The sequence below is a fragment of the Podarcis filfolensis genome, assembly GCF_964270895.1.
Source record: "Podarcis filfolensis genome assembly, chromosome: 13".
In the NCBI taxonomy this organism is placed as follows: domain Eukaryota; kingdom Metazoa; phylum Chordata; class Lepidosauria; order Squamata; family Lacertidae; genus Podarcis; species Podarcis filfolensis.
This window is the reverse complement of record NC_139615.1, coordinates 25,683,505-25,710,212: the sequence shown is the minus strand read 5'-3', so window position 1 is coordinate 25,710,212 and position 26,708 is coordinate 25,683,505. Positions and strand designations below refer to the sequence as shown.

General features: G+C 42.2%; 1 protein-coding gene across 2 annotated transcripts; it reads left to right on the top strand.

The window, feature by feature from the left end:
• Positions 1-3,567: 3,567 nt before the first annotated feature.
• Positions 3,568-24,971, top strand: LOC310746623 (cytosolic phospholipase A2 gamma-like). 2 transcript variants are annotated; one of them, XM_083580575.1, is made up of 15 exons: positions 3,568-3,836; positions 4,655-4,771; positions 4,939-5,081; positions 7,613-7,811; positions 8,671-8,779; positions 9,551-9,709; positions 10,871-10,924; positions 11,959-12,024; positions 12,989-13,114; positions 13,787-13,912; positions 15,272-15,316; positions 18,860-18,943; positions 19,939-20,093; positions 21,439-21,604; positions 23,712-24,971. In XM_083580575.1, the coding sequence occupies exons 1-15, from the start codon at positions 3,813-3,815 to the stop codon at positions 23,873-23,875; spliced, it is 1,737 nt and encodes a 578-aa protein (XP_083436701.1). In that variant the 5' UTR covers positions 3,568-3,812; the 3' UTR covers positions 23,876-24,971. The 2 variants fall into 2 exon arrangements, with proteins under 2 accessions (XP_083436701.1, XP_083436700.1); XM_083580574.1 differs by having other exon boundaries at positions 4,652-4,771.
• Positions 24,972-26,708: the final 1,737 nt, after the last annotated feature.

Here is a 26,708-nt window from a genome sequence, read left to right as displayed (position 1 = left end):
TGGTTCACTGGGTGGGTATCAGGAACAGGTCAGCAATAACGGTACGTATTAGTGAAGTTAACTCCCTTTATTCAAAGAAAGAAAACAGCTCAGGAGACTAGGCCTAGTGAGCAGAGCAATTCTTCCCAGCAGATCTTTCCTGAATTAGGCAGTTGTGAGGAGTGAAAGTCCCCTGGTTCCTTCCGAATCAGTCTGAGGTTCCTTCAACTTGCTTATCATTGCTCTGCCCTCTTCATACCTCTTCATGTTCTAGAAGACCAGGGAGGAGGGTAGCAGCCCATCACAGGATGGGGAGACAGCCTGGCTTCCTCATTAGCCTAATTCACTGCTGCCTCTTGTCCCCCCCCCCTCCTCTCAATCCTCCTCTTCTGCCTTTGGTTCTTGACTGCTCTCTGCCACACACTCTTCCTGCCCACTAAACCCTGTTACCTCTTCAGCTGCCAAACCTCCTCTTCCCAGTGTGCTTAATCCTCTCCATCTGACTACATCATCGTCCCACCACCAATCTGAACCTTCCTCATTTCGAGTGAAGATTCCCTTGTGGGGTTCTCCAACTAGTGCCTCCCACCACTCCTCTGCATCTAGCCAGCCCATTACAATGGTCAGGTCCATCTTAAGTATATCAGGCACCATGGTGCAAAGTTCCCTGTGCCCCCCCCCCCCCGTTTCCCAGAGTTGCCAAAAAGTCGGGGAGAACGGTGGGGGGGTATGCGAAAGATCCCTGTGCGGGAGAAAATCTTGAAGAGGGGGAGGTGGTTTAACACAATAGCCAAACTCCTAAGGAGGCAACGGGTGGGTTTCCCTTCTCCCGCTCCCTTGCCGACACACTAACCGCACTCCTTGCACCCCTCAGTTGATCTCCGATAGTTTTAAAGCTGCAGACGAGCGACACGACCGTAGAATAGACCAAGGCTTCCACGATGTTCCACTCAGCTGAACCAACCGCAAAATACCTAAGACAAAAACACAAGACAGAAGCGAGAAGCGCCAACTGCGTTGTGAAATTCCCCAGAGGGAGCTCCTCTGCCGTGCTTGCCTTAAATGTGGCAAGCCACACCCCCCGAGCCAGCCGATTGGCTGGCCAGGGGGATGACATGGCAGAAGATTCCCCGGATTGCGCGGGGCTGGAAGCCCGCAACGCCACCTCCTCCCGAGGTTGGAAGTGGCTTTGCCAACCTTTTTACAGTTCTGCTGGCAGCTTTGCAGAGCTGAAGGAGGCGGGCAGCGGCTGGAGGGCAGCTGCTCCGGCAGGGAAGAGGCGGAGGCTCCAGGCACTGCACTGCTTCAGTGAGGTAGGCGAGGGCAGTAAGCTGATGCAGGGAGGCACCGCTGCGCCCAGCCTCCGCCTCTTCCCTGGTGCCCATGTCACAGTGGCCATGGCAGGCAGAGGCTCTGGGTGAGGTGCTGCTTCAGCGTGGCATGGCGGAGGTGGGTGAGGGCAGCGAGCTGATGCTGGGAGGCGCCGCATCCAGCCTCTGCCTCTTCCCTGGTGCCCTTCAGAACTTGGCGCCCTGGCGCACCGCGCCACTTGCCTCTATGGGCAAGACACCCCTGACAATGGTGTACCACAACTGAGGGCAGCAGGCCAGTTTAGGGTGTACAAAGCAGGTCACAAGACACACACAGGTCTATCCTTCATCAGCTTACCTCCCCACTGCCCACTGCACCTCAACATTTGCCACCTAAGGTGGCAGGAAGCCTCCTACTATCTAATCAATGGAAGGGCCAGTTCTACTTTACTTCTGCCTCTGCTCCCTGTCGTTTATCTGGTTAATATCCACCCTATTACCTGATGATCTTTAAGTTTACATTTGGAAACCTCCAATTCTTGTGATGCTGAATAAGCCCATTGTACAAAGCTAAGGGGCACATTCATTACCTCAAGCCTACTGATACGTGAACCTCAGAAGGTTGTTCATGAGATAATGTGTACCTTGTGCTAAAAAGGTTCCTCAATTCTATTCTACCAAGTTAATAAACAATGTAGCAACCCAAGAGATATACCTTTCTTTTGTATTTTTTTCTGAGGGAAAGTCTGTATTTATCCACCAGGAAGGGTTGAATTGATTGTGTGGTGGGTATTTTTTGGCATAGCTGAAAAAAACTCTGGTTGCCATAGCAAAAATATATGCTCATAGCATTACAGTAGCATATATGCTTGACATCAGTGCACAACAGGAGTGGTGATCAATTGCCTTGGTAGAGTTTACCCCATGATTGCCCTTGTGACAGGGACTTAACTTTTTCTTGCCAACTTCTGCGTCCCCGCCCTCTATTAAATTTCCTTGGTTTTAAGCCCTCCAGGAGACACAACTGACAGAATCCTCTGTGGGTGGTTGAAGTTTTCTGTGGCTGGGTAAGTTACATTTCAACTTGCTTTATCTCTTGTCTCCACTCTCCACAGTTAGCTGTCCTTTCTAGTTCTGACCCAACCTTCCATACCTCTGCAAAGTAGTACTTTTTTTTCTTTTTTTAAGAAGAGGATTCAGAATATCAGTGTTTCTACTTCTTCACCTCCCAACGTTTTATGTTGGACTTTGTATTGGTGAAATAAGGAATCCTGCACATCCTCTGAAACAAGTTAATATTTAGCAAAGTCTGGGGGTATTCTCCTGGTGATAGAGAGGTTCTGGGGTGAGGCTGCCACAAATTAAACTCTCTGCTCCAAACTCCTCCATCATATAAGCCTGTACCTTGAACCCTAGCCTGTTCTTCAGACAGAATGCCAAGCCAAATTGGGATCTCTGCACCAGCTGAAGTTTTTGAACAGCTCATTAAGCCATCTAGTTGTGAGATTTGAAAGCCAAGAATAGCAGAAATGCTTAAGGGATCTTACCATAACTGCCAAGATGAAGCCCTCTTCCTTTTCTAGAGTCTCAGGCTAGTTCCATACAGCAGTTTATTGTGGACTCAGTGCTGCTTGTGCATGGAAAGCTTGTAAAGTGTCTGCATTATATTATTGCCCAAATGCCACCCCATATTATTTCTGCATTTAATTTACATTTATTGTTTCAATGAAAAATCCAGTAACTGAATGAATAAAAACAGCAACAGTAAATCTGGATTAAATGGAGAGGGGGAAATGGCATTGTATTTTGATGAAGATGATTGTGTGTGGATGCTGGGAGAAATTAACTAATAAATTATTTGAATCCATAATAAGATGCCATGAGGAAGTGCCCTCAGTCTCCCTTGAAGGGAACGACTTTGAAGGTGGGATTCAGACGATGTTTTGGGGGGGGAGTGTTCTTTGCTGGGTTTTTGTGAAGTGATGAGGGGTCTTCTTTCATCACATCTATTTACATAAACATCAAAAGCAAGGACAAGCCAGCTTTATGTGACATTTGACAGCTCTGTTGCTATAGGCTTTGAAAAGGTGCTATTTGTCTCACTATCTGCTCTGGAGAAGGAAAGATAAATGTGAACATTGCCACCTCATAAAAAGCCAGTAAATTTCCACACCCAAAAGTGCCAACCCACCTGAACATTGCCCTCCCTCCTGATCTTCAGAAGGGTTTTCACCCACACCCACTCCTAAAATCTCTTAAATTGGGTTACACTGAAATTCAGCCCAGCCCAACTTATAACCCAGCAGCAGGTTCCTTCCTGCCCATTTGGCATCCAGTGCTATTTAGTAACAGGAGATGAGTGACTGAACGGTTTCCTCTTGTCTCACCAAGTAGCTGTTTGTTGCTCTAAAGTAACTGGAGAAAAGGAGAAGCAAAAGGAAACAAGAGGTGCTTTTGTTCTCACTGTATTCAGGACCCCCCTGCTATTGCTTCCTCATTTTGAGCATCAGTAAAGAAGAGGAGATGAACATCTTTCCATCTAGGACGGTAAGCGATATCTACCTTACAATCAACAGTGCCTGATGGTTTCTGCTCCAAGAGAATATAAGTTCTACTCAGTAACAGTCCTCTAATTCTAATGTATGCTAAGCTACAAGCAATAATGGGTTCGTCTGTACTTTTCTTTGCTGTGCCTCAAACATGGCAAGGGGAAGTTAGGACCAAAGCATCTCAGATTATTTAAGAAAGGGTGGGTCCATTTAGATATAATGCAGAATGATGTATTGAGAAGCTTGAAGGATGAAGAGAGGGAAGCCAGATTCTCTCCCCCTCTTTTAATAATGCAAGAAAAAACAAAACTCTGCTATCTGGTCCAATGGATTAAGATTTCAATTCCAGGGAGGTTATCTTGTCACTTGGGGGAAGGGACATAGTTCAGTGGTTGACCATCTGTATTGTATGCAGTAGCTCCCAGCTTCAATCTCTAGGGTCTCCAGGTAGGGCTGGGAAACTTTCCTGTCTGCAAATCTAGAGAGCCACTGGCCATCAGTGGAGACAATGCTGAAACTAGATAGTCCAATGGTCCAATTAAGTATAAAGTTCTGAATTGGACCATTGGAAGGAAGGAGGAAGTGCAGGGAATGTACTAGACGGCAGCTCACTAACACAAGACCAACTGATGTATCTGAACTAGCCCAGTTTGGTTTGACTTAATCCACTGTTGAGACCGTTATACTGGCCTGAGAAACTAGAGCCACTGAAACAATTTCCCCAAGTGATGGTTTGGTTTTCATAGTCAAAAGATGGCATCATTGCATTGTCCTAGCATGAGAAACCTCCCCCCCCCCCATTTCATTTCTTAGCAGGAAAAATCTGAAGTCCGGATCATTCAAACCCTCACACAGGGTGAACAAGCAGCTGTTGCTTCTAGAAAAGAAACGGTGAAGAAATGCCTTGCCAAGCTTGGGATTCCACATGATGTGGTAGGGTTTCATTTATTATTAGTAATAACAATTAATTATAATGATCAAACAGAAGCTTCATCAGGCTGTGTAAAACAAGTATGCTTTGGGTATTGAAAACACATATTTTTTTTTCATTCCTTGATTAAACAGAGATTTGTTAAGTCCCCTCCCTTTTCTTCCACCAGGACAAAACCCCAAATATTGCTGTCCTGGGGTCAGGAGGAGGACTGAGGGCCATGATTGCCCTTTATGGGACATTGACGGAGCTGAAGAAATATGATCTCCTGGACTGTATTATGTACTTGGTTGGGGTATCAGGTTCAACCTGGTAAGTGAATGTAAATGGTTAATGAGAACAGCAAGCTGTGGCATGTGGTAAAAGCTGCAATCTCTGGCAGCGACACCTTATCACAACTGATAAAAATCTCTGTGCCATCAGCTTTTACAAGATCAAACTCAGCCCATGGCAGCAAGGCAAAAGCAACATGCCTAACAAAGCTACATTTTTCACCAGGTTCGGTAGTGAAAAGAGGTTGTAATTCACATGTTAAATTACAGAAAAGACAGCTACCCCACAACACAGTCTCATTTTAGGTTCTATTCATGGGCAAAGGATCTTGGAAATGCAAGATATAGAGGCTTCATAAATCATTTGTGCAAGACAAAAGGCACACATTCCTCCCCACAGGAAAGGGTGGTGTTGGCATAGTGAAAAAATAGTTTTCGCTATCCTGGCATATAGAGAGCCATTTTACAAAACATCCTGCAACACAGAGAAATAATAAGGATGTCGCATTGGTAGGCAATTATTATACCAAAGAATACTTTTTCTCATGCTCTGGTCCATACAGTGGTACCTTGGTTTGTGAACAGCCTAGTTTACGACCATTTTGGATTACGACCAATTCAAACCCGGAAGTGTGTGTCCTGGTTTGTGAACTTTTTTTGGATTATGACCCATTTTTTTTGGATTACAAACAATTCTTTTGGTTTATGAACAATTTTCTTTTGGATTATGAACAACTTTTTTGGCTCCACTGGTGAAAGTGTGCCTTGGGTTATGACCTGTTTTGGTTTATGAACAGACCTCCGGAACGGATTATGGTCGTAAGCCAAGGTACTACTGTATGTCTTGTAAGTGAATGGAGAGGAGTGTGATCACATGCATTGACTCTGACGTCTGACTTCTGCACACTGAACAGAATGGGCTTTATGTCAGTAGAGCTGGAAACATGGAGGCTGGAGCTAGGGCCAGTCGCCATGATGTATGGTTTTATTGACTGTGTGGGACCAAAGGAACTTAGGGACTTCAGCTGTTACTATATTGTACACTTACTCTTTATCACATATGAACGAACACTGTAGACTTGGAATTTTTAATCCCAGCTGATTGCAATGTAAATTCTTTTATCACTTATGAAAGTTCATTCAAGTGTGTGTCTGGTTGCATGTAAGCTCCAAACTGAAACTAAAAAGGAAGAGAGTTGTTAAGGCTTCTGACCTGGAGAGAAGAGTCTTCATTTGCTAGTCCTTTGAGTATTTTCAAAATTAGTAGGTAGTCGTGTTGGTCTAACGCAGTCAAAATATATAAAAAAATAAAAAAATTGCCCAGTAGCACCTTAGAGTACTGGACTAATTATATATATAGAGAGAGTGTTGTTTGTGCTGTACTTTTGTACTGTTTTATTGTTGTTAGCCGCCCTGAGCCCGGCTTCGGCTGGAGAGGGCGGGATATAAATAAAATGTATTATTATTATTATTATTATTATAATTATAATCTTGAGAGTCCCATGGAAAGCAAGAAGATCCATTCTTAAGGAAATCAGCCCTGAGTGCTCACTGGAAGGACAGATCGTGAAACTGAGGCTCCAATACTTTGGTCACCTCATGAGAAGAGAAGACTCCCTGGAAAAGACCCTGATGTTGGGAAAGATTGAGGGCACAAGAAGAAGGGGACGACAGAGGACAAGATGGTTGGACAGCGTTCTCAAAGCTACAAACATGAGTCTGACCAAACTGCGGGAGGCAGTGGAAGATAGGAGTGCCTGGCGTGCTCTGGTCCATGGGGTCACGAAGAGTCGGACACAACTAAACGACTAAACAACAACAATATATATATATATATATATATATATATATATATATATATATGTATATGTGTGTGTGTGTGTGTGTGCGCGCGCGCGCGCATGTGTGTGTGTGTATATATATATATATGTATATATGTGTGTGTGTGTGTGTGTGTGTGTAGTTTCAAAATAGGATTGTGTCCGAAATCCATTGCTCCTTCCCATTGTTTCAAACATATTGTTGCATGTCAATCCAATCTCTGAGAGGTACAAAATCCCAGGGATTCCAGAAGCTTATTATTCAGGGTTTGTGTTTCCTTTGGAATGAGGTGCAGTCGAAACTGTGGTGTCTTTAGGATATATGGTTTACTTACACACACATATATAACCATCCCTCACAATGAAGGGGTTTACAGCATTGACATCCCCAAAAGGGTCTTACTTCTCCCATAGCTGCAGCCTTCTATTCCAACAGAAATCGGGCATGGGTCTATCTTTCCCAGCTGCCAAGCTTCTAGCACACATCACTCAAGTCTCAGCTCTGCCTTTATCTTTCTACCTGCCAGTGGGTTGAGGAAGGGGGCCCCACCCATTTGTTATCTGACCCAGAGCCACTTCTTTGTTATCTTAATGGCTCATACTTAGAGGGCCGTTACCTCACCAGGAAACTAGCCTGCCTAGTCCAGGAATTGAATCCATGCTGGATCCAGGAATTAGACAGGGCCCCAAGATACACAGCCTACATCCCCTCCACAAACTCATCATAATATTTATATTGTTCCATGAAAAGGTGCATGTCAGCTCTCTACAAAAATGAAGACTGGGCTGAAAAAGTAGAGGCCTTGGAAAAACTTCAGAAGGAAACACTTGTAAATGGCAAATGGGATTTGAAGAAGGCAACAGAAGCTGCATTGGAGGCCTCAAAAGATGAACATTACTCCTTGACTGATTTCTGGTCCTATTTTATTGTGTATAAAATGCTAAAGGAGGTAGGTGGAGATTTTTTTAAAAGGTTGAATCCAAAACCACATGAGACCTAAAATGAACAAGAATATAAAGAAAGTTAGCAGTTACCAAAAGTGACCAGGACAGTATTTTCCCCCTCAAAGCCCTACCATTATCTCTTATATATCATATGAAACATATAAATACATTCATATATTCAGAAGCACTAAAATTAGGTAGGTAATTTTGTTTTCATCTCTGGATTATTATGTGGTAAAGTGTTGTCTGGAGCTAGACAGGAAGGGTTTGAAGAAGAGATTTTGCCTGCAAGTTGGCCAACCATGATCTGATGACCCCTGGGATGAAAGAATGAGAGTCAAGTGTGGGTTGGTGTCAGGAACCACTGACCACTTCCCTATGTGGCAAGCAGTGTCATTATAGCTTCTTAATCTAGAACCATGTGGATTCACTCTCTACTCAGAGTGGCCAGTAACCTTATAAAAATTCTTCAGCATTTTAATGCAGATTTCTCCTAATAAACACACGTTTGTATACAGTTTTGACTAATGCATACATTTTTGCAAGCAATGCATCCTAATACCATGCATTCTGCATGATATTTTCACTTATATATATTCATTTTTATGCACACTTCTACCTAATATATGCATTTTTGTGAACATTTGTTATCAAAGAGGTGCATTGCAAAATTCGGACAACTGTGAATTTTGTGTGTGTGGTTTGGTTCTAAACTTGCACTCAGAAAGTGCAGATTTGATCAATTCGTCTTCAAATGCAAACTGAATTAAATTTCTCCCCCTGAATGTTACACACAAGTAAACCCTGACAGTTGGGGAACAGGTAGAGTAGTAAATTCAGTTAACTAAACCCATGTATTTTCAGCTTGATGAACGCAACTTGACTGAACACAAGAGATCATGTGAGAATGGGAAAAATCCTTATCCCATCTATGCAGCTGTGGACAAGCACAGATACGAAGGACACCACGTAGGTAATAACATGACAATATCATTTTCTCTTATTATTTTCTCCCATCCATTTGTATCATTCACTAAGGCCTTTCTCCACATGCGCACCCTACAGTGTTAGCCAGCTGGCTACCAGTGAGTGCCAAAACTCTGCCAGATTACCCAGGACCACATCAGATTTGATTTTAAAATGAGCTGATCCATCTCCCTCCCTGCCAAAATAAGAAGTAAATCAATCAATCAATCAACCAATCCTAGCAGCAAAACCAATTCAAATTTTCCAGAGGGCAGCTCTTCAATATACCAGCATGGGCAAAGCAATCAAGATGATCTTGTCTGTGAGGTTACATTGAAGAGCTGTCCCTGGGGAAACTGAGAATGGTTACCAAAATCCCCAGCATCATCATGGGAGAGGGACGACTTTGAGGCCCCAAGGGTTACACCCTGATTGCTGTGTATTTCTGTGGGTAGAACTACCCACCCTGATATTGAAACAGAGATTAGCAAGTTCATCTGAGCAATTGGATATTAGCACGTCCCTGCTTGCCCAAAGAATTTCATGGTTATTGCTGACTTCCTTTCAACTTCACTTCAAAATCCCTCCAAGTCTTTCCCCTGCACAGGGCCTTCCAAATCACTTTGCATTCTGCTTTAGATGGAATTTCTTGGCAGCTCTTTCTTTGCTGATTTGTTTCCCATTCATTTGTCTTCTGGGCATTCTGTTCTCATTAGCACTTTGGGATTTTCTTCTCATCTCTCTCTCTCTCACTTTCTTTTATCTTCTTTCCTCCCAGGCAGCTGGTTTGAATTTACCCCACACGATGCAGGGGCTCCTGGCGTAGGTGGGGGTCACAGTACAGCAGGATATGTCGAAACCAAACTCTTTGGGAGTCTGTTTAGAAATGGAGAACTAAGCAAGAAGAAAAAGGAGAAAGATATTACCTACCTTCAAGGTTTGCCAACCTAGTTTTGCTTATTTGAAGCCTGTCGTTCTCAGAATGCCAAGTAGAATAACCTCCTCTGAACCAGTGGTGGCTGGAACAGGTGGGGTGGAGGGCAGGGGCACCAGCTGTAAATGAAGCTAGACCCAATGACAGTCAGGACTACCACCCAATTGGTGGCAAGACAGAAGGAGCTGGGGGCAGGTTGAGTATAGTTTGAGGTTGATGGACAGTGCTCCATTCATGCTAATGGACCAGCCTCCTCTGCTCTGAAGGTATTCTAAAGATGCACAAGAAGCAACTTCACATCAAGTCCATTTGGCTTCATGCTGTTTCAGCTCAGTACTATCTCTTCTAGCAATCTGGGCCCCAGACATCACAGGTTTACAACTCCCATTATCCCCAAACATTGCCTATGCTGGACGTGGCTAGTGAGAGTTCTTTCTGTGATGATCTGGATGGTCAGAGGTTCCCCATCCCTGGTTTATACTGATTGGCTACAGCTCGCCAACATTTCAGACAGGAGTCTTTCCACCCTCAGCTTTACCTGGAGACAGCAAGGATTGAAACTGGGATAGTCTGCATGCAAAACATGTGCCATGGCCCTTCCTCTCTTTTTGCAAGATCAAAGAATAGAGTGGGTGTGTAATCAGTTGAGAGGTTTAGCAGTGGAATTCTATCCATGCTTACTCAGAAGTGAGTTCATCTGGAACTTGCTAGGGACTGTGTTTAGAACTGCAGCATTAACATGCATATTTACAACACTGTAGTGTTGAAACCATCTAGGTTTATGGGGTACATAAGAGGAGTTCATGAAGCAACATGTCCTGGAGCAGACAAGATGGGAAAATGTATAACCAAGGAGACTATGATGTGTGCATTGCTATCTTTATAATTTTTCAAAGGATGGAGCCATTTCAAACATGGCTAGTTAAATGCTATATGAGCTTTAGACATCAGGTTTGGACATTTATACTTACACCAAAGACCAGTGCTTTTTTTCTGGGGGGAAGCTGGGGTACGCATATGCCTAAACATTTTGCGAATCTAAGTTTGGCTCCATTGAGGGGCAGTATTTCAATATGAGTAGGAAAATTAGAGTACCCCTAAACATTTTTAGGGGAAAAAAGACTGCCAAAGACTGTTAAAAAGCCATCTCTTCCTGATTTTCAGGTTTATGGGGAAGTGCTCTTGCAAGCGAGCGAGAAATTAAGAAGGAAATCCTTGGTAAGTTGCTACATTTTTGCCTCTGTTGTCAACGAAGCAAAATTCTTCATTGTGACTCAACACATTTCTGAGTTAAGAGCTCCTTGTTCAGGAGCTATAGACAGAAACAGACAACAATAGTGCTATGATTCTTTAAAACACATCTTAAGTTGCATGCATGCTGTGGAAAGTCTTCATGGTCCAAAAATCTTTAAAACACATGACAAAAAATAGCTTTCCTGAATGCTTATACCCTTTTTATATTGTAAGCCACCCCTATGATCCTTGGATGAAGGGTGGTATTGATTATTAATTAATTATAATAAAACCCATGTCAGACTCTTAAAAGATCCAATGATGATGAAACAGCATTTGCCAGGTATTAAACTCAGACCTTAGTCATGAAATCACAAAAATCTATTTGTTCTCCTTGAACAACACACATAATTTATCTTAAATGTAAACATAGGGTGGTATGCAACTAAATAGATCCACTAGCACAAGGATTTCTGCTTGCTCCCTCCCCTGCTCCCTCTCCAAATGCACTCTGGAAAGCTGGGGGACTGGCCAGAACAGATATATTGGGGCATAGGGCGTATGCAGGGATAGAAGAGTTGACAGAAATTCCTTTGCACAGCCAAAAGTCCGCGTACTAGCAGATCTATTTCACTAGATGCCTCCCAAGCACCTACTTTTGAGGCTCGCTGGGTTCTGGGAGATGGAGGGTCTGGAATGGTTTCTAATGACAACGTGTCAGCTGGGTGTTGTTCCAGCTGTCCCATAATTTCCCAGCTTTCCCCCTCATCTGCCTCTGAGCTCAACCCCCTTTTGTAAATCTATACCATCTTCCTCCTCCCTGGAAGGGTCAGGATGGGGAGGCGGTCTCCACCATTCATCCTCATGTGCCCAGTCCCTGACGTCTTGTAGTAAAGCTACTCTGGTCTCCTTTGGGAGGAAGTGCAGGGCAGAATTTTAATAATATATTAAATGAAACAATGATACATATGAGAAAGTAAGACTTACATGTGTGTTAACATAGGGATTTGTCTTTCAAGGTGCTTTACTGGATTTGCTAAAAAAGGACAAAGAAGCTTATTTTAAAGCCCGTGAATTGAATCCAGGTAACTCACATTTCCTTCCATCAGTTTTCTTTCCTCATCTTTATGAGGAAAGTCATTGCCATAAACCAGGGGTGGACCATATTTTGAGGGCCAAAGAATGACATTCTCTTTGGGTAAAATGGGTGGTGGTGGTGGCACACTTTCTCCCTCTGTCACCCCTTCACCACACAGAGGGAGAGCAACAAACCAGGAAACACAGAGAGACAACAGTGGGACCTTTTTGTTTCTCTCTAACCCATCTCCTTTCTTTTCCTCCCATTCTTTCACATCCCTGAACCTATTCACCCACACTCATTCCTACAATTACCTTCTACTGGGATTTCTGGTGTTCTATGGACTTGTGTCTTCAGACAATTTGGAAGCTTCCCATGGATTATGAACAACTTGCACTTCTCTCTGCAGTACACACCAGAAAGTCCCTGTTACCAAGCAGTATCATCGGATCTTTGTGAAACTTTAGGCTAAGCACAGGTTAGAGTAGTGGATCGCAACTGCCTCAACAGTTTGGGTTCAGGAAAGTATATCTATCTTTGAGATCTCCTCAGGAGTGGTCCTCCCTTTTAAGCAGAGCGATTTTGGATGTAATGAAAAAACAGAAAATTATTAGTCATTTATGCTTATTATAGGCTTGCTCCCAAGAAGGGGAGCTTGAGAGATTTTTGTTCCTCAGGTGCCAAACTGACTTTGTCAGCTTTGCATGTCATTTGTTGTTCTATCCAAGGGAGAAATATATATTGGGCTGGTCCTGGATCATATTGACCTATGCAGATCTTAGGAAATGTTAAAGGCAAAGAATGAAAAGGAGGTCATCCATTCCCCACAAAGTTCTGTTGTGTTTATGAGGTGGAGGGATAGCAGTTGCTGGACATCTGAATGAAATGACCACTGTAAAAAGCTCATTTGGAATAAATAGAGAGCAGGCCGGCCTTTGTAACCAACTTTCCTGTTGTGTTTCATTCTCAAGAGTACCAGGCACTTAGTTTTCTTTGCAAGGCTTATGAGTATATTTTGGAGTTGCAACTGTCTATATTAGATGCTTCAGCAGCAGCAGCAACTGGATTTTTTGACCTTTTAGAGAACCTCCTGAAAGGTAAGTGATTTCTAAGCAATGTATTTTCTTCCTTTTGAAAGCAGTATGGTGCTTTGTGAATGAATTGATGGGACTAGTTCAGAGTAGGCCCTCTGGAATTAATGAATCTGTTAGATATGCCCATTAACTTTTTAATTTTCATTATTATTATTATTATTATCCATCAAAATTCAAGTTTGCCAAAATATAATTACAACAAAAAGTGTGGGGAAGAGAAATGTTAATGTTATAACTTAAATAAAAACAGATTGCAAGAAAAACAACAATGTTACTTTCCAAACAGAATATATACCATTACTTAAGTGACTTACAACATCCCTAAAAGTATACTTAAACTTGTGGTTTCCTGTACTCTGTTGCACCATTATGTTATTAGCATGCTCTACTTTTCTACAAAGCAATTATGAGGCTGTCTTCCTTCTCTTACTCTGAGAAGAGTTATTAATAATATCATATTTATATATTTCCCAAGTTTTGATCATCCATTCTTCCACAGTCCTTATAGCATAGAATCTTCCACACACACACACACACACACACACACACACACACGTTATTGCAGATTTTAATACAGGTAGCTGTCCATTGGGAGTAAATAACCCATTCTTTCCCCTTTGTTGCTTAGTTTTTCATCCTGCCTTTATTCACCATGGCTCTCTATTTTCTGTGAAGTCCATAGTACCAGCAAAAGCTATAAGGCGCTCAAAGAGATGCGTCAGTCCTGGACGACAGCAGATGAAAAGGCAAAAGAGGAAGCATGTTTGAAACTGTGGGAAGCTTTGCATGATGATTTTGGAGGCAAGTACCATAGTGCTCATATATTGCCTTCTAACAGTGACTCGCTACAAAGTTAGGGAATCGGGTTTTGGTAATATAATATATGCTGGTGCTCACTTTATTATTTGTGTAAGAATTATCCTAATAGCAAACTCAGGTGACAAGTGCTAACACTATTGCACCCAAACAACAGCCACTTAAAAGAGAGAGAGAGATACCAGTATGGAGTTTGCAACGTGTATACAAGCATGCACATTTGTGTGTGTGTTTGTGCGCGCGCACACACACACACACACACACACACACTTTGTTAATTTTTAACAAAACTACTAATTGGGAACCCTCCCCCCAAAGGCCTGATGAATACTGAGCATGTTCAGTAGCTGCAGAATGTACAGTAACAGTCTGAAAAGAGAAATGGAATACAAGGGGAGTGGAAAGGCCTCATAAAAGAGAATGGCTGGAACCCAGGATCACCCCTTTAGGGTTGAGAATAGACTTCAACATCCATACCTGTTGCTTATGCTTAGAAGTGAACTTCCTACTCTACATGAAAAGTGTTTCGTTTTTTAAAATCCCAGAGAAACCCTGAGCCAATTCAAAGGCTCAGAAATGTGTCATTCTGCCAGCCATGTGATGACCTCTCCTGTCACACAAACTTATCACTGGCAATCAAGGATGGTGGATGTTTGTAAGCTTTTACAATGCTTGTCTGACAACCACAATTTTGGAGCTAGGTGGGGCTGGGGGTGTTAAGCGGGTGTAATTTGGATTTTCTCCAATAAACTACACAGTTTCCTATTTAGAGGGACATGGATCAGCTTATTTTTAAGACAACTAGCAAATGTTGCAGGGACGGGACATTGTTCAACTTTTTAGAGAGTGAGCCCCTTTCAATGAAATGGAACTTACTTTTGAGTAGGGATGGAGGAGGAATTCAGTTCACTTCACAATTAAAGTTGAACATGTCAAATTCACAGAAAAGTGCATATATTGGTGAAATTAACAGCCATATTGCTTTTCTTCTAACACCCCCACCCCCAAAAAATGTGTCCATGGGAATTTAAGAAGCTTAAGATATGTCTTATCTCCCACCGGTATCTTCAAGCTGCTTCTTGAGATGGTCTATACAGTGGTACCTCGGGTTAAGAACTTAATTCATTGTGGAGGTCTGTTCTTAATCTGAAACTATTCTTAACCTGAAGCACCACTTTGGCTAATGGAGCCTCCCACTGCCCCTGCACGATTTCTGTTCTCATCCTGAAGCAAAGTTCTTAACCCAAGGTACTATTTCTGGGTTAGCGGAGTCTGTAACCTGAAGCGCATGTAACCTGAAGTACCACTGTAGTTCTCAAATGGTTGTTTTTCTTCCGAAAACAGGAGTTATAAAAGTGATATCTATCAGCCCTTTTCAAGCCATTAAAAGTAAGTAATTGCTTCTTTATTTGCATTGCCTTTCTATTCTCTGTAGCCAGTACCATTTAGAGGATAGACATAGAGTTAGATTTGGATCTTTAATGCCTGAATAAAGGCCCATTTTAGACTCTTTGAGCTGAACCCAAATGAACAGAAAGAAAACAGCTGCTAGCAGTGTTCCACAAGCACCAGTACAAGCAGTACAAGAGATTCTGTTTCATGCTTACATTGGGCAAGTGCAAAACTCTTCAACATGTTTTGCTTCAATTTCATTTTTCCTCTTAGAATGCTCTGGCAGAGGGATGCGGAATGTGTGACCCTCCCAATGTTGTTAGATCCTGCATCTCATCAGCTGCACTGCCAGTTATCAGAAATAATGGGAGACACAGTCCAATGATATCTGCATTTCCCCATCCCTTCTCTAGAACAAAGCACACATCTGTGCATATGTGAGCAGAATGTACCTTCTGGAGCTAGCAAGTTTCTGTTATGTGCCTTTGGGAGAATCACTATCTCTCAACTTTGTACCTCTAAGTAGAATTAAGAATATCAGCATGGGCTTGGTACTGATGAGCACTGCAAAGGCTCTTAACAAATCAGGAACGCTATCAGTTAGTAGCAATGGCCATCTGTACTCTGAAACATCCCTATGGAAGTGCCTGAATCTATCCAGGAGAGCCTCTTCCCCATGCAGTTCCATTTCAGCTGGAAGCAAGTGGAGTGGTTGTTGGCTGCCGTCTTGATAACAAAGCACGCATGTCGTAATTAGCTTGAAGATTTATTGCAAAACAAACAATCAGTCTCGGACGCTCTGTCGGAGCTTCTGTACCTTACGATTCAGTTGACCCTTCTGAAAAGTGCTACCTGGTTCTGCAGAATATCCTGAACCTATGACCCTTACGTTTCTGGGTTTGTTTCCCATCTACCGTACTTTTCGCACCATTACACTCAGTTTTTTTCACCTAAAAGGTAAAGGGAAATGTGTGTGCGTGTTATGGAGCGAATGCAGGCAGGAGGAACCGCTCTTGCTGGCTGTTCGGCAGCCTGTCTTCCTCCGCTTGGCTGGCTGAGAAGCCGGCAACAGCTGAGCAACAGCTGAGTGTCGGGAGACAGCCTCTCTTTCTCCTGTGTGCCTCCTCTATGGTTTTTTGGCGAGGTGGGAGAAGGGAGGCAGCTGGGAAGCCAGCAAGAGCTGCATGCAGTGTGTAAAAGCCAAGGTGGGGAAAGAGAGACAGCCTCTCTTCCTCCTGTCTGCCTGCTCTATGGTTTTTTGGCGAGGTGGGAGAAGGGAGGCAGCTGGGAAGCCAGCAAGAGCTGCATGCAGTGTGTAAAAGCCAAGGTAGGGAAAGGGAGACAGCCTCTCTTCCTCCTGTCTGCCTGCTCTATGGCTCTCCCTTACACAAATGTAAGCGGCTCTTACTCTGCTTTCTTTACAATGAGCCAGAAGGAGGGACAAAGAGGGCATCCCCTTCAGTCCCTCCCCCAGCACCTCACCGGTAAATTCAAACAAAGCGGCTTACAAGGCTCGTGTCCCTGAGTCTCCTCCTCCTCTTTTTGCTCCGGTTCGAGGCAAGGCAGCTCCACAAATGTGAGTTCCCCCTCTCTCTTCCTTCCCTCCCTCCCTCCCTCTTCCAACTTCAAAAAATATTGGGGGGACAGCCAGGTAAGCCCCACTCACATACCACAATGGGGGATGGGGGATGACTCCCTCAAATATTTAATGGGGGGGGGTGAAGGCACCTAGGCCTATAGGAGTCGGCTGCTTTGCCTAGGACAAGTGTGAGCTCCCCCCCCCTCTTCCTTCATCACTGTATTGGAGATATCATACATTACTGACAGTTCCTTCATTCACGTGGTTACAAAACACGGATCCACATGGATCCTCAGGAATTTTGCACTGGGTCACCCCAAATTCACCATCAGATCACATAGTATGTCCATGGCTACAGCATGCACCAAAAAAATCACGGACCCACTGTTGCCTGGGGCCGCAGTGGTGCAAAAACGTGGTTACAAAGTACGGATCCACGTGGATCCTCAGGATTTTTGCATTGGGCTACCCCAAACTCACCATCAGATCACATGTCTGTGGCCACAGCATGAACCACAAAAATCATACATCCACTGTTTCGTTTAGAATATTTTTTTTCTTGTTTTCCTCCTCTAAAAACTATGTGCGTGTTATGGTTGGGAGCGTGTTATAGAGCGAAAAATACGGTAATACCTTTCCCATATGTCTACTCCTTGGGCTCAGGGGATTAATTGCCTCCTCTTCCAGTGAGGAAAAGCTCCCCCTCCTGCTTTCCAAGCCTGCCTGTGCTTCTTGAGTGAGTTGGCTTTTCTCCACCCCGCTCTCTGCTAATGTCTTAGCATTCCATTCCATGTTAGGGGGAGTTCTTCTTTTTTGGCGATCACTCGTAGCCGAGTAAGATTATCTTCCATAAACACAGTTTTGACAATGAGTCTGTAAGTGACTGTGGAGACAGCCGACTACTCCCAGCTGTCTGACTGCTTCCTAGCAGATGTGTTCAGATGTGTTCATGACAATTGTTCTATTTCAGGCACAGGCAAACTCGACCCTCCAGATGTTTTTGGCCTACAACTCCCATGATCCCTAGCTAGCAGGACCAGTGGTCAGGGATGATGGGAATTGTAGTCCCAAAACATCTGGAGGGCTGAGTGTGCCTATGCCTGCTCTATTTCATTACCATTGTGTTGAAACAGGAAATGTGTTGCATAAAACCTCATGTCAACATGGAAGCAGACCTTCTTGGTTGTAGCACCCTTCCTTTGTAATGCCTTGTCTTGGGTAGTTTGAGAGGTGAAATAGTAATGAGCTTTATATGTCTCTTTGAATGGTGTATTTTTAAAAACCCACTTGTTATATGTATTTTTAGAAACTGAACAATAAGAAATCCTCATAAACTTCCACCCCCCCAAGAAACATTCCATGGATATATAATGTAAATTGTATAGTTAAACATGAAGTTTGTAAGTAGCTTAGAATTGAATGTACTGTCTGTTTTAGCAGATTGTCCCAAGAGGGCAGCATTGCTCTTTCCACTGAATTCAATAATAAGTACCATACCGTTTGAAATCACATTTCGTATTTGTGTTCCTGAACACTCTAAGGTGCTTTGTTAGTTTCTCTATAAGGGATATGTTCTTTATTCTGTCCCACCATGCCTCTGGAATTAAATTATTTGCTGCTTTGCAATGTTGTGTAATTATATTTCTAGCTGCAAACAATGATTAATAGGTCCTTAATGAATAAATTCTTATTGTCATCTAGATTCAGATTTAATAAAGCTAGCCTCGGATCAGGTTGCATCACCTGATCCGAGGCTTCAAAGATTATTTCCCAAAATAATTGAAAGGTGTATGGTTTATCCAATCTTTTGTGCACTATTTGCTTCAGTGTGAACTGTTCAGTTTTATTTGTTTATATAGTTTTGTTCTGCTTTTGTTTGGTTTTCAGGAAGCCTTATCGAATGCTATTGTATTGTTATTTATTTATGTGGCATTCTTAGCTCTGAATCTCATTTAATTTAGACTGGATCATGCTCATCCACAAAACCAATGTATGTATTCTGAAGTGGACTTGGGGAAGCACCGATAACTTCTTTCACAACGACCGTAAGATTGTTTTGCAATCACATTCATAATAGTTTACTTATAATTGTAAGTTTTTATATTTTACAGCAGAATCTCGGTTTTTGAATGTAAACCATTCCGGAAGACCGTTTGACTTCCAAAACGTTCGAAAACTGAAGCATGCATTTCTGGAAGCAATTACTCAATATGGAAAACTCAATATGGAAGCCGTGTGGCACGTTCGGCTTCTGAAAAGCGTTCAAAAACTGTAGCATTTACTTCTGGGTTTTCGGTGTTCGGAAGCCGAAACGTTCGACTTCTGAGACACTCGAAAGCCGAGCTACCACTGTACTGCATGTTTCGGACTGTGACTGCCACATCATCATGCCATGGGGATACTGTCGAATAGGGATAAGTTTAGAGATGGGGCAAGGATTTGGACTAGGGATGGTCAACTATTGGTTGACTTTTCATGGAAAGAATCAAGTAGTGATGGCCATGTCCCCTCCCCCAAAGACAAATTATCTCACTCTGCAGAAGGGGATGGGTCACACCTATTAGAGGGGCTCATTGTGAGACAGCTTCCTATGTTATGCATTCCTGCTCCTAAGAGAGTCAGCTAGCAAACAGCAGTTAAAAGTAAAATACTACTTCCAACTCCTTTCCAAATAAAACCTTTCATTTAAAGTAAAAAAGGGGATACCTGGTAAAGTAATTCTTGAATTGGTAGATTCAGCTAACAAGTCATAGAGCCAAACCTTCTCTTTTCCACTAGCATTTTCCATTAATGGAGAACTTGGAGGTGCATGTGGCAGCTTTAGATATATTTCAAATTAAGAAGGGGGGAAAATGGAAATCCTCAGGAACAGTATGCTTCACCTTGGAACACACTGGAACAGAGTTGTCTTGGGGCTATTTGACTCATATTTGTATCCCAACTGATCTTTCTCCAGAGCTTTATTAATAATTCAATCACCAATAGGTTTGTGTTGGTTCAAACATTTACACTGAAGTTTTGTGTGATGTTATGTTCTTAGCCGATGTTAAAGTCCCAGCGCTAAAAGGGAAAGATGTCGTGTCCCTGATTGATGCTGGCCTGGCAATAAATACTGCTTACCCGCTTATTCTCTACCCTGAGAGAAATGTGAAGCTGATCCTGTCTTTTGACTTCAGTTCTGGGGACCCTTTTGAGGTAATTCATTTTATGAAAGGGGCAGACAGATAGGCATACAAGGCTAAAATACATCTTGTCTCCCTTTCTAATTTTTCATGGCAACAGGAATTCAGATGATGAAGTGAAACCTTGTAATGGATGTGACTAACTTAGGACCATTAAATTCAGTGAGACTACTCTGAATTTAACTTAGTTGGATACAAATCTTTGACTCATTTCCTGACCAATCAATTGTTGTCAGAAACCCCCCTCTCTCTGTGAAATAACTATGATACAACCTCTTCTCAAGCATTATCCCAGTTTTCCATAGATGACACTGCTTGGGAATATCCGCTCACCTGGGATATTGCAGCAGCATGGCACGGCCATGGTGGGTCCAGGAGACTGCCATATTCTAGTGGCTGGAGGAGGTGATGGCTGGCACTGCCCACCTCCAGCTACGTCGGGCACTCAGGTAAAGGTGGGCAGTGCTCTCTTAGCCAACCAAAGGCAGGAGCTTAGGGGTTGCAAGCAGCCTGCCCCCAGCCTATTTAAGGGGGCAGACAGGTGTTGGCCACCCCCATGTCTGACTGGGACAGATCAAGTGGCAAATAAAGCATTGGGCTGGATCCTTAGTCACTGGGGTACCCCGTTAGAGGGGTATAGGAGGGCTGACTCTGTCTGGGAGACCACTGGGGGACCAATGGGCCAATGCACCACTATAAATGGCAGCCTGTGTGGGTTCATAGCATCCAATCCATGTTGTGGGTCACTCCCCAGCACAAGTTTGACCCCATCAGGTTGCTTTCAGGTAGCAGGCAGGCTGCCTGATGCAGGATACATGCCCAATGCCTTAGCCAAACCTACTCTTTTCTGTAATCAGTAAACTTGTGGCCTAATTCAACCCAATACCAGTTTCTGGTGCAATTCTTCTCCCCCCCTTCACCTGCTGCAGCCATTATGCTCCTGTGCTGTCAAGTATCAATGTATGTAACACTGAGAATCCGATGTTAACAGAGCGTTGGAGGAGGGAGCAATGTTACATCACTTCTCAAGTTGCTGAGGTAATGTTAGAAAAAAAGGATGTTTAGGAAAGAGACATATAGAAGCTTAGTGGCAGAACACCATTTTTCATGCAAAAGGCCCCAGGGACAACCCCTTGCATCTTCTGGTAGAGCTGAGAAAGATTCCATGCCTTAAATCCTAGATATTGCCAAGAGGTGAAGACAATACTCAGCTAGATGCGCTGTTGATCTGACTTGATAAAAGCCAGCTTCCTATGTTCCTGTGAGCCCCTAAAAGCAACACAGGAAGCAAAGTGGCAGCTATTTTTCCAAGTGGATTTGTCAATGCATTAAATAGTTTTCTCTTCCTTTTGGCACAGACCATCACAAAAGCTGCAGAGTACTGCAAAGTCAATGGAATCAAATTTCCCAAGATAGATGAGAAAGATCAGCAAGAGAAAGACAACCCGTTGGATTGCTATATCTTCAAAGGAGAGGGCCTAACTATCATGCATTTCCCACTATTCAATAGAGTCAACTGCCCAGGTAACTTGAGAATGGGGCTCATTTGGTGTTTTTTGTTTTGTTTTTAATGATCAGAGATTAAAATGATTGAGTAGTAAGAATCCAATGGGTCATTTCCTCCCAACATTAAATTGCTCTGGTAGCACATTCACCTTCATGTTTAAACTCATCTTCCATATTTCCTTTCTTTCTGAGACATTTCCCCTTTTCCTGATTGGTGAACATTGCCTTCCTTAAGGTTCCTTTCTCCATATCAGATAAATCCTACTGGGGCCTCATTAAACATCCCTGCCACATACATTCCAACATTTCACAACTGAAAATAGGGACAGACCTCAAAGCCCCTATTCACAAGCCACCCGATTGCACATTGTTCTATGCAGTCTATTATATCCATAGACTGCCCTTCATTCATTTTTCTAAAAAGGACAATAGAACGTTTCCTCTTTCAGCTATACTACAAAAACATAATTATTATAGACTCATGGAGTAAAAGCAGGCCTTGTAAACCACACTGTCCTGCTGAGTTCAGGAAATTTAGAGCTTGAACATCCCAAACAAGTAGCTCTCTAACCTTTTTTTGAAAATCTTTCACAAAGATGTCCCCAAAATTTCCCCAATTAGCTAAGAACTGCGGACCCCTTGTTTTTCAAATGCCTAGCAATGGACCCCTACCTTTGAAAATTTTGGTACCTCTATTGTAGTTTTTGTTATGTGATTCTCCTAATGTTTGGACGAAACCTCCCCTTCTGTAACTTAAGCATATTAGATCTACTCTTGCCCTCTGGGTAATATATTATCAATATGATATCAATAATTTGAAATCAACATCACCAATGATAGTATGCGAAATAGGAGGCATTGTACTACATGAGACATTATATACTCCAGTGCATGTCTTTATATGCCTGCGTATAAACCTTAGATGCATCTGTGCAACCAAACTCAGAGTTTTAAAAGCTAGAGATTAAGGGAATGCAGCGAATCCTGCATAATGCAACTCTTGCAGTGTGCTCAATGAGCAATTCAATGTTTAGCTGTGATCCTCTTTCTGTAGAAAAGTGCAGGGGGGAAGTAAAGTTACATGCAATATTCTCTTTTTTTGCCTTTTTTATTTTATTGATTTATTATCCTGACACCAACACAGACAACACTCACAAAACAAACAAAAAGATACTACAACTACAAATGCAAAGTAGATGTTACAGACACATCAGTAATTCAGTTCTTATTCATTTCTATTAGACTTCTTTCATCCTCAGCGCAGGTCCGGTTGTATACTTAGTCAACTGCTTCTTTCACAATTCCTCTTCTCTAATTTTTTCTTTATCTTACATTCTTACACCATAATTTGTTTTGCGGAAATTAGTCAAGAAAAGTCCAGGTATTACCTAATTTGAGGGCACTGCTTTTTCAGATACTCACTATATTTTCCTTATTCTTTCTGAAACTTTTGTTTGGATTGATCTCTAATTGCTTCTGTCAATTTAGCCAGTTCTAAATACTCAAATAACTTATCTTGCCACTCTTTTTTTTTGTTGGGATTGTCTCATGTTTTCAATTTTTGGCAATTAGAATTCTTGCTGCAGCTGTCACATATTCTCTTATTTTCCCTTGCAATATCTGACTCAAATATTTCCAATAGAAAGGCTTTTTTAAAAATTTGTTTGAATATTTTCTCCAGCTCTTCATAAATGATATCCCAAAAACTTCTAACTGTATCACAAGTGCACCACATATGCAGCAGTGTGCCCTCCGCTTGTTTGCATCTCCAACACATTTTCAATTTTGTTCTATACATTTTAGATAGTTTGTAAGGTGTCATATACCATCTGTAGAACATTAAATAACTTTCTTTTATTGCTTCACATGCCATGAATCTCCAGTTCTCTTTCCACAATTTTCCCCAAGCTGCTAATTGAATAGGGTTACCTATATCTATTGCCCATTTCACCATCACTTCCTTCACTTGTTCGTCTTTCACCTCCCATTCTAGTAAGGTTCCATACATCCTAGATATTACTTTTATCTTGTTTTGTATTATTCCCCCCCCCCATAAATGCAATATTCTTAAACTCATCAGTAATGGGTTACTTTATAGTCACCCTCCAATGTGCCTGTTTTTCAGGTAAGATTGATGAATACGCTTCAACGTTTAAAACCTTCAAGTTGAAGTACTCGGATGAAGAAATTGAAAAGCTACTCACTGCAGCGAAGATGAATGTAGCAAATAATCATCAAAAGATTCTGGGTGAGATCAAGGATATTATGGGTTCTCCTCAAAGGCCTTAATCAAATGTTATAGGCCTTCTAACTTGTGAAGAGCCTCAAAGAGCTGGCTCTCCTCATGAGATTTTGTTTGTTTGGAGAACTTAAAATCACTTTTGGGTATTGGTTGGGTGCAAAACTGTAATGTCTGCATTAAATATAAAACATATGCTCAGGAAGAATTCATTTCCTTTTTGAATGTGTGTTTCAAGCATTGTCTGTTTATACATAGGTGATTCTCTGCTTCAAGAATGTGGAACTTTGACCCTCCAGATGTTGTTTGGACCGCAACTTCCAGCATATCTGATCATTGGTCATGCAAGCTGAGGCTGATCATAGTTGGAGTCCAACAACATCTGGAGGGCCACAGGTTCATCATGCCTGGTCTAGATGGTATAATACTAATAATGAAAAATATAACAATGATTATGATAAAAAATAACATGTATAATACTGTCAACGAAACAAGTTCATATTGCATATCATTGTAGATATAACACTCTCTGGATAATGTGTTATATGGATTAAATAGAATGACTATGATCCAAAGGAACTCTTTCCCTCCTATTTTTTGTTTGTTTGTTTATGAGGTGCTTTTAATTGTTCTGTATATTACACAGCTTTCTACATGGTGTAGTGCTAAGAGTGATAAGTATAAGGCAAGATTCAGATTAAGTTACTTCCGTCCCACTGAAGTTGCAGCTAACTTGTCCCATTGATTTCTATTGGAGAAGAGCACATAGGGAGCTGCCTAATTCTGTATCAAATCATTGGTCCATTTTTGCTCAGTGTTGGTTATACTGACTGACACTGGCTGTCCAAGATTTCAGACCAGGATTTCTCCCAGCCCTTTCTGGAACTGTCAGAGATTGAACCTGCAGGCAACATGCATGCTCTTCCACCCCCAATTAAATCTATCATAAATATGTGATATACAAGGAAAGTTTTGCAAAGGAAAACAACCTCACTGGAATCCATAGCTTCTCAAGAAAACAAGCCCTCTCTGAAAGATGAGACATCCAGTCAAAGTATGAATAAAACGAAGAAACAAAATAAGACCACTATAATGAATGTAATATGTGGAATGTAATTAATCTAATAAAGATAGCACCTAAATGTTCTTTCATATGTTGTCAGATTTTATTGGTAAGTACAAGGTTTTGAAAGGCAAATGCTGGTAGTATGGCCACGCTGCCAAAGGGCTAAGAGCTGCACCTCATCCTCACTTTTGTATTAGGAGCTCTCTCTGTGTGAATGTGTGGATAGAGCTAGACAGAGACAAAAGTGGACAGATCAATAGATGCGGCTCATGTATTTTTTCGGTAGAATACATTCCAGCCGCGCGGAAGTCAGAGGTTTGTACACCAAGCTTTCAACTTATGCTCACATTTCTTATGTGATCCCAAGCTTACATTAGGGTTTATTTCCAGAGGCAAAAATCCAGACAAAAGAAGTTGTTGAGCTTTTATTCCCGCGATTGCAAAAAAATATGCTGAGCTTCTCTGCTGAGCCCATGCTGCCCACACCAGAGCCCATACCTGAACCCGAACCACCCACCCACATGCACACCCACACACAGAAATTTAACCCCTCCCCAAATCCCAGACATTTCCTTAAAATGGTAAAAATCCTCCTGGATGGGCATGTTTGCCCCCAAAAGAGGACATGTCTGGGATTTCTTGGACGTATGGCAACCCTACCTTATATCAGCAATAAAATGCAGTGGTACCTTGGTTCTCAAACTTAATCTGTTCCGGAAGTCTGTTCCAAAACCAAAAGCATTCCAAAACCAAGGCGTGCTTTCCCATAGAAAGTAATGCAAAACAAATTAATCTGTTCCAGACTTTTAAAAACAACCCCTAAAACAGCAATTTAACATGAATTTTACTATCTAACAAGACCATTGATCCATAAAATGAAAGCAATAATCAATGTACTGTACTATAAAATAAGTAAGACAGGATTGTAGATGATAAAAATGAAAAATTATTTATTTTTTCTTCCCTGCACTGATGATAGTCAGTTTGGATGGGGGGCTTTTATCCATTTCCGCAGTCATACAATCAATCAATCAGTAGCTGAACTGGGTTCCACACAGTCACAAAAGCAAATTAACCGAAAAAGCCTCAAAAACGCAAAATGAATAGCAAAAACAAAAGTGTCAAACTTAATCCGTTCCAGAAGTCCATTTGACTTCCAAAATGTTTGAAAACCAAGGTACAGCTCCTGATTAGTGCAGGCTTCCCAAAAACAATAGCCGACAACTGCATCGGACGTTTGGCTTCCAAAAATCATTTGAAAACCAGAACAGTCACTTCCGGGTTTTTGGAGTTTGAGAACCAAAGTGTTTGAGAACCAAGTCATTTGGGAACCAAGGTACCACCGTAATAATAAAAATAATAAACTGGAAAATTCAGGGGAAATAAAAACATGTTGTAGAAAAAATGTCAAAAGGAAGTGGAGGAGTGGGAAACAACCGTTGGCAATCCCATCAGCCATTGGACTCACCCTGGGAGAGTATTCGGGTATTGTCAGAGAGTTGGAGAGGAAGATAGGACCTAGCAAGAGCATGGAGAACAAGCAGAGGTCATCTGAGTGAAGAGGAGGTGATCTGAGCCTTCATGGTTTTATGTGTTTTTGGGCCTGTGTGCTGTTCCTAGGAACTGAACCCTCACGTAAGTTGCAGGCTTAATGTACACACACCCTCTCCTTTCCTTGCCTCTGCAAAGAAGCCATTTCCAAAGAGCCCCCTGCAAAATTGAGCTTGCCACCCTGCTGTCAGTTGGGAGTGGGGTGGAGAGCAACATCTACTTCTCCCTCCCCCTCTCATCTGTATGTTTAATTAGGCATTAGACAT

Coding starts and splice junctions, on each gene's coding strand:
- LOC310746623 (XM_083580574.1), top strand. CDS start 3,813: ATGAACATCTTTCCATCTAGGACG. Junction 7,812..8,670: donor TGTATAAAATGCTAAAGGAG/GTAGGTGGAGAT, acceptor ATGTATTTTCAG/CTTGATGAACGCAACTTGAC. Junction 18,944..19,938: donor TAACTTCTTTCACAACGACC/GTAAGATTGTTT, acceptor TTATGTTCTTAG/CCGATGTTAAAGTCCCAGCG.